Source organism: Suricata suricatta, chromosome 11, assembly GCF_006229205.1.
Source record: "Suricata suricatta isolate VVHF042 chromosome 11, meerkat_22Aug2017_6uvM2_HiC, whole genome shotgun sequence".
NCBI classification, from domain to species: domain Eukaryota; kingdom Metazoa; phylum Chordata; class Mammalia; order Carnivora; family Herpestidae; genus Suricata; species Suricata suricatta.
Window position 1 is genome coordinate 47,368,750 of NC_043710.1, and position 12,269 is coordinate 47,381,018.

The window sequence follows — 12,269 nt, forward strand, 5'->3', positions numbered from 1 at the left end:
ATGTGCAAATCAAGCAATGCTGTAGGCAGAAAGACATTAGAAGCATACCTTTTCCAAAATGAACTTGTTTAAATACGGCATGTAGCCCTGATTGGAAACGGGCCCCTCATCATCATCCCTGAAGTGCTCTTCAAGGGCAACAGGGTCGTGTGGAACCTTCAGCACCGTGCACAGGTTATGAGAAAGGACCTGAGGGGGAAAGAAAGTAGTTTAGAGGCATCTGCTGACCAGCTCGTGGCAGCTTCACTGAACACACTGACTGCTCCCTGCCCTAGGAGAGAAACATGGAGACCAAGCCAGCAAGTCTGGGGTGAGCGCTGCTTGCTTGCCAGTTCCTCACTTGGTAGTTACCTCATTCCCTCCCTAGTTTTGGTTCACTTCAAACAAGTCTTTTTTACATACCTACACTGAGCCCGTTCCAAGCAAGATCTATGACTATACACAGGAATACAAGGCACAGCACAGGGAATACAATCAATGATATTTTAATAGCGCTGCATGGCGACAGATGGTGGCTACACTTGTGGTGAGCACAGCAAATCAGAGAACTTGAATCGCCATTTTGTACATCTGAGACTAACATACATTGTGTATCAACTCTATTCAAATTAAAACAAAAATTTTTATCTGTGACTATAATGTTCTTTATAGTTTTTTTTATTAATTGGCTCACATTAGAAAAAAAAAGGGGGTTAAGAGCAAGAGGATATTTTCAGAATTAAACTTTTCTCCGAGAAGAGCAGTGTTAAGTCAGAGCCATAAGAGAAAGAACCTGGTACTGGGCAGCTGCAGCCGAGGGTTCTGAACAAAGTGACTGATCTGAGCCAATCACACTTCTCCAGGCTTCAGTGTTCTCACTTGTTCAACACAAAAGGCCAAGTTAATACACAAATGTAACAAATATTAATTAGCTATCTGTAAGTGTCCAAATAGCTCTAAAATTCTACAGTACTAGGCTAAGTTTTCACTGTAAGTATAACAAAGCATGAATATAAAAAGAGAAAAGAAATCAAGGGCCTGGTTTAGAAAGAGGAGAATAATCAATTGCAAAATATCTCAGAAGTCACCAAAATGGTTGAACTCTTTTGTGGAAAATTTGCATTCCATATATAAAGCTTACTGGTCTTGGCATAACCTAAGTGCATACTTTAACACTCGGGTAGTTGAATTAATAGTTTGGGCTATCTCCGTACTAACTTCATATTAAATGAAAATTTCAAAATAAAGTGTAAGTCCCTTCCATTTCATTTGTGCATTCTAAACAGATCAAAATACACAGCTAAGGCTATACTTCCTTCAACAGAGGATCTTATCAGATGTTAAATCCCAGGTTAAAACATTCCATATTTTTCTCAGCTCTATGCATTTAGTCACTTGAAGAACCACATTCATATTATTGAAGACTTTAATGCCATTAAGTGAGTCACGTTTTTTTTTAATTTTTCTAATGTTTTTATTTATTTTTGAGAGAGAGAGAGAGAGAGAGAGAGAGAGACAGCGTGAGGAGGGGAGGGTCAGAGAGAGAGGGAAACACAGAATCCGAAGACAGGCTCCAGGCTCTGAGCTAGCTGTCAGCACAGAGCCTGATGTGGGGCTAGAACCCACAAACCATGAGATCATCACCTGAGCTGAAGTCAGATGCTTAACCAACTGAGCTGCCCAGGCGCCCCATGAGTTACTTTTTTCTACATACACATATTTCAGTTAGGATTTTTTAAGATGAAAAAAATTAACCTATAAAAAGAGTATTTGCGTATCTTCTCTCTATATTTGTTTTGCTTCTCAAAGCTTCATTTATGTGGAGATCCTTTTCTACACGCTTTGCTAGTTTTAAGGAAGTAAAGTAAAGGAAGTAAATTCACAAATAGTTATAAATGAAGTAATGAAGACTTTTATCAGCCCCTACAAAGCAGGCTGTGTTTCTCAAGCAAAACCTCTATTTTTAGAGCACATGAAAAGAGCACGGTAGAGCTTTTGCTAAAGAATCTTGCACCACAGTCAGCAAAGACCCAAATAGATACTTCCTTTCACTATTTACCTAGTAAAACCTAGGGAGTAATTACCTACTCCCAAAGAGGTTCTGTGAGGATCAACTTCAAGAATTTAAAGTGTTTATACCATTTCTTCAACATTTTTCTTTATTTTTAAGAGACAGAGCATGAGCAGGGGAGGGGCAGAGAGAGAGGGAGACACAGAATCCAAAGCAGGCTCCATCCAGGCTCCAAACAGTCAGCACACAGCCCAATGCGGGGCTCAAACCCACAAAGAGTGAGATCATGACCTGAGCCAAAGTCAGACGCTTCATCAACTGAGCCACCCAGGTGACCCAAGAATATAAAGTGTTTAAACACTGTAATGTACTGGTGCGCATGGGTGGCTCAGTCAGTTAGGCGTCCGACTTCGGCTCAGGTCATGATCTCATGGTTTGTGGGTTTGAGCCCTGCGTTGGGCTCTGTGCTGACAGCTCAGGACCTGGAACCTACTTCAGATTCTGTGTCTCCCTCTTTCTGTCCCTCCCCTGCTCATGCTCTGTCTCTCTGTCTGTCTCTCTCTCTCCCAAAAATAAACATTAAAAAACTTTTTAAAAATGCAATGTACTATAGAAATATGAGTGTAGAGAAATAAGCAAGTCTGTCACATAAGGCTCAAAGGTCATTCAAATTTGAAATCATATAGGGCTTTAATCAAGTAAAAACTCCCAACCACTGGTTAAATCACGGTGTGTTCATAAAACAATAGGGAAGCTCCCAGTGCAGTAAGATGAAAAGGTATCCAAAATAAATTAAGTGAAAAAAGCAATATACTTAAGACTACATATACTGTACCATCTTTTATGTAAAAGAGAAAAAATGAGAAACTCTAAAAGGATATATAAAAAACTAGTAACAGTAGGGGAAAGACTTGCTTGATGGTAGATCAAGGGTAGAAGACTTTTCACTGTACCTCTCTTTTTCAAGTATGAAAAAATGTTTACCTATTCAAAAGTGTTCTACTTATTTAAAAATTACACATGTATTTTTAAAAAGTGGCTGACCTAAGATCATACAGCTAAATCTATTTATCTTTGAAGTCTATATTTTTTTTCTTCTGCATTAACCTACTCTCTAGAGATTAGGTATAAAAGGAAGACCAATTCCACAGCAATGCACCATGATGAACAGAGGAGTGAGAAGCGAGGGCAATAAATGAGTTCAGAAAAGGAAAACAATGTGTGCTAAAGTGACTTCACAGAGGACATGAAATGTAACCTAGGCCTTAAAACAAGGAGAGCTTTTGGGATAGGAAAGGACAATGGGAAGGCTTACAGATAGGGGAATGACATGAGAAAAGTAGATGAGTAATGCAAACTCCTCAGGGTACAAAAAAAAAAAAAAAGACACCAATCTCTCCCACACCGCCTTTGCTCTACTTCTGAGTCTCACAGATCTTCCACCTAAAGTCCTGGCAGGGTCTTTGGATGCCATATTGTCATCCTTCTCATCTGCTAGGTGATGAGTACTGGCTCAAAGACACAAAATGTTTTAAATAGGGTTATTTAGCAGAACTGAGACTAGTACTCAGGTTTTGTAATACCTGGTCCAACACTCTCTAGTAATAAGGAACATCATGGTTTTAGTTCTCTAAAGTCAACAATGTTCCTTGTATGTGTTGGTGCTTGGTTCAAATCAGTGATCCCACTAAAGATTTAGTTTTGAACTCTCGACTTCAGCCTTGGTTGGGCAAGTAAACAGCACTTGCATGAAACAGAAGGATAGCTGAATTCAGTGACAATTTTCTTAACCGCCTTTATCTTTAAACAAATCATGAGGGAGACAGGACTGAAGAACAAGGGCCCTAGAGGAGACCTGAGCACCAGCCCTGCTGGTGCAGGGTGTTCCTGTTCAGTGGTTTGCCACTTGCTGTTTTATAATGGTTTAATGTTTCGCTGCTTATTCGCTCTGTCTCGGTAACGTCACTGCAGAATAAGGTGTTAAACTTGCTTCTAACAAAAAAATTTTTAAAGCCCAATCCTTAACTGTCAACCCAAACTCATTTTACGAATTTAGTAAAAAGAGCTATAATTTGATCAGATATTCAGTTTTTTAATATGGCCTGCCAAGAATAGGGAAGTCATCTTCTAGCAAAAAACATACAAACTGGGTAATAGATAAATAGAAAGGTTTTGTTACTGAAAGAGAAACAAACAATTGTGGGCTATCTTTAAACTTTAAAAAATAAATTTATCAGCAATTTTTTAAAAGCCTAGACAGTATCTCAAGTTTCTTTTTTTTTAATTTTTTTAATGTTTTTTATTTATTTTTGAGAGACAGAAAGAGACAGCACAAGCAGGGGAGAGAGAGGGAGACACAGAATCCGAAGCAGGCTCCAGGCTCTGAGCTAGCTGTCAGCAGAGAGTCCGATGTGGAGCTCAAACCCACGAACCGCGAGATCATGACCTGAGCCGAAGTCAGACGCCCAACCGACTGAGTGACCCAGGTGCCCCTCAAGTTTCTTTTAAACAAAAAAATAAAAATAAATAAAACATCAAAAGAAACCAGAATCTTGAAGGCCAGAATATAAACTAACAAGAAGTAAACGCTCCATGAGATTGTAGCATAGTTTATTATGCGTTTTAGAGTAGACACATATCATCCATCAGATGGTTTTAGACTTGCCACTGAGAAAGTAGGTATTACTGTTATTTTACAGATGAAGAGGCTGAGTCAGAGATTATGAGATGTACCCAAATCAGAGTTTTATGTGCAGTGAAACTGGGACTAGAACATAAGCCTCCTGCTCTGATGCACTTTTCTCACTTGCCACTTTCTTTCTGGAAAAACAAAGAGCCCTATGACCGTATGGCTGTGTATGCATGTTGTAGCTAAGGTGCAGTGATGGACTGACTGGTACTCCTCTAGCCCTACCTAGTCAGCTCTCCAGGACCCAACAAGATGGCTGGCACTACTTTGTGGAGCAGACTTAATTCCAGTGGTGAAGAATATATGCCTAGAACTCTGGGACCATTCTCTCTCAAGGAGCCCCCATCTCCTAGCATCCACCTTTGGAGGAACCAGTTTCAAGAGGCACTAGCCCCCTCTGGAGATGAGGAAGCTGGAAAGCAGATCAGAACAAAAACAATCAGGAGGAAACAGGGCTTCAAGTTCTCAATTTGTATAAGGACTGTCCCTGAATCACTCTAATCAGAGTGTTTGCAAGTTTCTCAAAAAAGTTGAATTTATCCCACTTCAAATGCCAGCTCCTCCAAAGGCCATTCTTTTAGCGCCCACATGATTGCTAAGCAACTTTGCTCTCATTCCCCGATTTGAAGAATAAACTATTGTCACTACAATAAAAGATCCATGTCCATGCCAAAAACCCATCTTTCCAGTTCTTTCATAGCTATCTACTATTGCCTCTGCAGGGTCTTTGCTGACAAGAGATGACTAATTAACTGCATGAGCCCTGTTGGTTGGGCTGTTCCTGTTCAGTGGCGTGCCACTTACCCTTTTTAAGTACTTTGCTCCAACTATCATGAAAATGAAATCAAGGATAATGAACGACCAAACAGCGTTTTAACACACAAGTGCATAATGTTTACCCTCCTCCCTCCCAAAGATGTAGAGATTATAAAGGTTCTCTGAAATGCCCCCCCCCCCCCGCTCATACACAAGTCACACAGTTTCCCTTTACAGGATGTGCGTAATGGGCAAACTTCAACACGGAAGAAAAGGGGGGCGGGGATCTCCATTCCAACAAGCTTATCTGAACCAACACAATCACAGAATTATAACTCATAATAAGCAATCTTTTTTTAATACATGAAAATTCCTGTCTGATTTATAAAATTTCATGCTAATGGTGAATTACCAGAAAACTCTTCCTAACAATGAGCCAGAATGACCAATTTCCTACTGGTGTTATGCCCTGCCTTAAGAGCATTGTCTTAAGAGAGGTCCTGCCCCTTACCACATAGAGTCATTTTCCCTTTCCTGACAATATCCTTTCATCCAGCTTGTCACTGTTTAAGTCTTGCTTGCTTTCTCTTAATTATTTTCATTGTATTCAGCCTCAGAAATCTCAAAGTCAATGTTGACTCAGTCCCTAAATGTAATCACCATCCTAGACACTTTTACCAAATTAATTTTAAAGTAAGGCTTCTATCACATTATTCCTTCACCTAAAATTCAAAACCCAAATAAGTACCTCAGCCCTATATTTAAGTCACTGGATAAGTCGAGCCCTCTTTATCTTTCTAGTGTTTTTTCCTAGTGCTATGTACCAACCATACAAATCCCACCAAACCACCAAACAAGTTTACCTACTATACCCCAAACCCTATACCACCCCTCTCCCCTCAAGGCCTTTGCTCCAACTACCCCTACACCTCCATTTCTACCTAACATAACATCCTTTTCAGAAGCCTCCACCACCGAAAATCAAGAAGGTCTTTCCTCACTTTGCATTTCCCAAATGCTCCGTATTTCTAACTTACACTACCACACATGATTTTACTGCCCCATATGATGGTAAATTTCTGAAAGAAAGGCCCATGTCTTACCTCCTTGCATTCCCATAGCACCAAAAGGCAGAAGACTTTCAATAAATTCAAATATATTTCAATAAATGCTGAACATTCTTTCTAAAAATTCTCTTTTAACAGTAAAACCATATTATTCTAATAATGGCAACATCTTTGGAAATATCCTACTCCTATGTCCTTATTTCACAGATAAGAACACTGGGGCCTGAGGCTTAGCCTAAGTCAAACACTGATTAGTAATAAAACAAGGATGAGAACCCCAATCTATCTGCCTGTCCCACCATATGGCATGCTAGAACATTCCCTTCTGTCTAGTTACTGGGTCATTCTCCACAAACTCTGGGAAACCTTACTGACCCTCCTGTCCACTGGACTCCTATTCAGCATTTAAATGAATGATTTCATATGCTAGCAGTATCTCAAATACCTAACTGCAGCTCAGTGAGGGAGGGAACCTTGCCTAACAGTTATAGCCACACCCTTTACAGAGACTATTAGTAAGAGCATAATACTTATGAAAAGATTATGGCAGCATAATTCACTCAAAACCACCAGTTGTGATGTTGTCCACAGACTATATGCCACTAAACTTCCTACAGTAAATGCTACTGGACCGCATTCTAAACGAACTACCTTTAATAAGTTATTTCAGATACTCCATTAACTTATTCTTTTTCAGAAATCAAACTGACAGTATCAGTAAACACATAAGTGTTTTAATTTCCCTTTAAAAAGAGACACCATAAGGGTGCCTGGGTGGCTTAGCTGGTTAAGTGGCCAATTCTTGATTTCAGCTCAGATCATGATCTCCCAGTTCGGGAGATCAAGCCCTGCATCAGACTCCGCCCTGCTTGGGATTTTCTCCATCTTTCTCTGCCCCCCCTCTGCTCTTCTTCTCTCTCTCTCTCAAAAAGGATAAAAATAAACAAACATTAAAAAAAAAGAGAGAGAGAGACACCACAAAGAAACAACAACAACAAAAAATGGCTGATAGCTCCAATATTCAAATTGCTTAGAAATTAAGTAAGAGATGAAAACCTATTAAAAAATGGACAGTGGATATGTATGGAAAGTTCACAAAAGAAACTAATGACTCATAAATATAGGAAAAGATGCTTAACCTCACTAGTAATCAAAACAACGCAAACTGAGCTATTACTTGATGCCTGAGTAACAATACCTGGTATTTAATGTTTTGTTTTATTTTTGAGAGAGAAAAAGAGAAACAGAATGCAAACAGGGGTGGCGGAGAGACAAACGGAGGGAGACACAGAATCTGAAGCTCCAGGCTCCGAGCTGTCACCACAGAGCCTGATGTGAGGCTCAAATTCACAAACCAGGAGATCATGACCTGAGCCGAAGTCGGATGCTTAACCAACTGAGCCACTCAGGCACCCCAACAATACCTGGTATTTAAACAGATATAAGGGAATAAGGATTGCCACCACTCAACACTGAAGAAGGAACAGAGAAGGTTTTCTCAATCACTACTGACATTATGGACCAGACAATTCTTTGTTCAGGGAGCAGGGAGAGGTGTGTCCTGTGCATTGTGGGATGTTTAGCAGCATCCCTGGCTGAAAGCATCTAAATATCTCAAATATCTGTGAACAGGAAAGTGGTTAAATAAAACATGATGCATCAAAACAGTGAAATAGTTCACAGCCATTATTAGAATGGTTGTCTCTATCTATGTGCAGTTGTAATGGAAAGATTATCCTGGGGTGCCCATAGGGGCTCAGTCAGTTAAGTGTCCAACTCTTGATTTTGGCTCAAGCCATGATCTCACATTTCATGAAATTAAACCATGCCCTGCATCAAGATTCACGCTGACAGCATGAGTCTGCATAGGATTCTCTCTCCTTCTCTATGTGCCCCTCCCTCTCCATCTCTCCCTCCCAAACTAAATTAAAAAACGTAAAAAAAAAAAAAAAAAAAAAAAAAAGATGACCCTACCACTTGTTCAAGAAACAGATTACAAAAGCATATGAAACATAGTCCCATATATACAAAAGGATATATATATAGGTGTATATGCATGTGTGTGCATGCATGTGTGTATATGTACAAAGCAAAGAAGGGGGAGGAGAGGGAGGAGGAGACAGAGATGTTAGAAAGATATTCACTGAAAAGTTAACTGCATCTGCCTTTGGTCATAGAATTTTGGGTATTCTACCTTTGCCTCTATACTTCAATGTGTTGTCTGAATATTCTATATATTATCTTTATAATCAGAAAAAGTGAAATTTTGCAGAAAAATTTTAAATTAAATATGTCTAAGGGTTCCAGCTAAAGAATACCAATAAAATTACAAAATTTGAAGAGACAGATTATTGTAGGACTATAGAGTTGATGAAATTAACTCAGTTCAGTCATCCACAGAGAATGATCCTTGGCTATCCCTCTTGAAGAAGCCACTTAATGGGCAACAAACAAAGTCTCCCAATCTGGGACAGCTTCCTTAGATTCCAGCCTCCCACTGGACTACAGCATAAACAAATGTGTTTAAGAAGATCAATTAATTATAACAGGGCACCTGAGTGGCTCAGTCGATTATGCATCTGACTCTTGATTTCAGCTCAGGTCATGATCTCGCAGTCATGGAATCAAGCCCCACATTAGGCTCAGCCTACTTGGGATTCTCTCTCTCCCCCTCTCTCTCTGCCCATGCTTGTGCATGCATGTGCTCTCTCGCTCTCTCTCTCAACATAAATAAACTGAAGAAAAAAAATTTTTTTTTCAAGATTTAACTCCTGTGTCTGTCTCTGTCCCACTACTCTGTAAGTTCCATAAAGGGAAGGTCTGTATTTTACCCATCTATGCAATATTAAAACCTAATAAAGTGCCTAATGAGAGAGTACTTGATGTTCAACAAATGTTTGCTAAATGAGCCTCATTTAAGAATTTTCTTTTCTCCCTCTTTTTTTTTTTTTTTTTTTTTTTTGCTTTAGTTTGTTCCTCCATCATCTTTACCTAGATCTGGGTCTCTGAATTCATTTCACTATACTACAACTATATTCCACCAGAGAGAATTTTTGTTTAATTGGAATCTCTAATTCAGATCACTTTTAGAATAAAAAACAATGCCTCCATCAGTATTACCACCACCAGAATTAGCAGGCATAACTCATCTGACTGAGGTCTAGTAATGCTATCCAGTTCCTCAAAATTTGAGTATTTTTGAGGATACGACTCAATAAGAATTAATAAGTGTAGTAGAAAACTCTACAACAGAAGAAAGAAAAATTAGTACAATAGTTCAATATAGTACACTCTTCTCCAGAAGAAAATCTCAAGCCACGATGTATACCCAAGGTGATGATAAAGATCACAAATCTGAGATTTAACTTTGCTGCCCTCTCTTCTAACCACTCTTTTCTCTTTATGGTCTCCATAATATGGCTTCCAACCCTATTAATCTCATGAAATTGCTTTTTCAAAAGGATTCTGTGGCAGACAGAGAGGTACCGCTCGATCCCTCAAGAAAGGAACGGCAGCCCAGCTACAAGGACTGATGAGCTGAGAGCCTCCAGCTATCAGCCAGGGGACCGAGCAAGATGGGGGCATCATTTGCTCCCAGTTTTGTCATGTCATACCTCCGTTTGACAGTTCAGTTTCCCAGTCCTGCTTCCTCTTTTTTTCCATAGATGTTTCTCCCCAATAACCCTTTTGCACTCCCAACTCTGTCTCTGCATCTGCTTCCTGGAGAACCCAACATGGGACAGATACCTTCTGAACAAGTCACTCTCCCAAGTCCCTGGCACTTGGCAATCTGGATCATATCCCTCCTCTCAGACTTATTTTGGCTCTTCTCTTTCCTCTACAAAGGTGCCTTTATGGGATCACCTCTCTCACCCCTCATTCTCCCAATGCAGACCTTTCCCAAAGCTCAATTTTCAGTCTTGAGTTCTTTCTCCTCATTCTCTTCTTGAAAAGTGCTTTTATTTTGACAACACTAAGTCACCTGTATTCTAATAACTCTCAGATCGCCTTCTGGTTTTGGCATCTCAACTGAACTCTGATTTATATCCCTAATACTAGATCTGCCTCACATCCAAAAATTCCAAAGGAGAACTCATCATCTTTCTCCCCAAAACAGGTTTCCCACCCTGATTCTGACTTTGGCACTATCATTCCTTTAACAACAAAATTATGGACTCTCCTCTTCTTGTACCTCTTTTACTTACAGTTTATCCTATTGCTAAATCTAATTCAGCACCCCCTATGCCAACTCCTTTCTCCACTGAGTGAGGTGCTCTATCGGCTTAGGGCTAACCAGAAAATGTAATGCTGGGGAAACAGGGGCTCTTTGCCCCCAACAGCAGGTCCCGTTCTCCCCTCTGAGACCCCAACAAAGAGCTGCTGCCTAGCAAACACTCAACAGGATATGACTGTGGTAAACACATCAAGCCAACATAGTTAAATTAGAAGGCTAACCTTCAAAGATCTCATCTGGTAATCCACATTTTACAAATGAGAAAACAAGCCCAGAAAGAAGTGATTTCCCATGGCCACGTAAGTATTGGAGCACAGACAGGTTTCCTGACTCCCCAACTAGTTCTCTTTCTTGAAACTTCTTCCTGTATTTCTAAGGGATTACTTTCCAAATCTTTCATCACAGATGTTCTTATGGACCAGTTTGACACATCCCTTAAAGTCAGTGACAAATATCTCTTCCCCTAGAAGCATTCTCTGGCCTTAACTCCTGCAATCCTCACCATAAACTAGGTAGATTCCCTTCTTCTCTGCTTCCAGAACCTTTTTTTTTTTTTTTGGTGAAAGCTTAAACAGAATTGGAAAATTAACACTTGTCTTTACATAGGAATGACAATTAATAAATAGACAAAAATTATAGAATTGATCTTAAAAATCACTACCTTACAGCCAAAGGAAATGCACATTGGCTCTTAAGATGGAGGTTCATACACATACACACGGTGCCTCATGGTTTGTATATTACCTTCAGTAAAGCAGAAGTTTACATGTTATTTCAAAAAAAGAAAACCCCAAAGTTTCCCACTTATCTCACTGAAAAGTTATTAGGAAATAAGAAATGAAGAAAGGAAATAACGTAGAATCCATTATTACCATTTTAAGATTTTCAAATGTCTCTTACATGTTCTTTATGGAGAGCTGTCTTTACTGCTTTGTGATCAGATTTTTAGTTCTTCCACAGAAACAACTTCTACCACAGAGATTAACAGAAACATAACACTAAAGATTAGGGAGAAAATATTATACATGCCAAGTTCACAAGAATTACCATATTTTTACATTGTGTTTCACACAATAAAAGCCCTTTACTACAACTTGCTTCCTTTATAGAGTTGTCCCACTTAGGCACAGGAGATATTCCAAGACTCCCAGGTGATCCCAGCTGACACCATAAATAATACTGAACCACAAATACAGGGGTTTTTTTTGGATACATACTGCTTCCAGATCATGGATGACTGCAGGTAACTGAAACCATAAAAGTCAAAACTGCAGTTAAGTGGAGACTATTGTATGTTCAACTGAGACACTGGCCAGGCTCAATTACTTTTATAACCAGTATGGTTAAAAATTTTTGAGGTTAAATGCCTACATGGGAACAGAACATACGACATTATTCATAAGATACATAAACCAAATGGAAAGCAAAGAACAAAAGATATTTTGCTGAGGGATGCCTGGGGGCTCGAGTAGTTGAGAGTCTAACATCGGCTCAGGTCATGATCTCATGGTTTGTGGGTTTGAGTCCCGCATT

General features: G+C 39.5%; 1 protein-coding gene across 3 annotated transcripts in view; it reads right to left on the reverse strand.

Annotated features, from left to right (window-relative positions):
- SWAP70 (switching B cell complex subunit SWAP70) overlaps nt 1-12,269 on the reverse strand; it is a 73,972-nt gene that overhangs the window by 50,736 nt on the left and 10,967 nt on the right. For all 3 annotated transcript variants that reach the window (XM_029956279.1, XM_029956278.1, XM_029956277.1), the window contains exon 2: nt 49-189. In XM_029956279.1, coding sequence (XP_029812139.1) covers nt 49-189 — 141 coding nt within the window. The remainder of the gene's footprint in view (nt 1-48; nt 190-12,269) is intronic.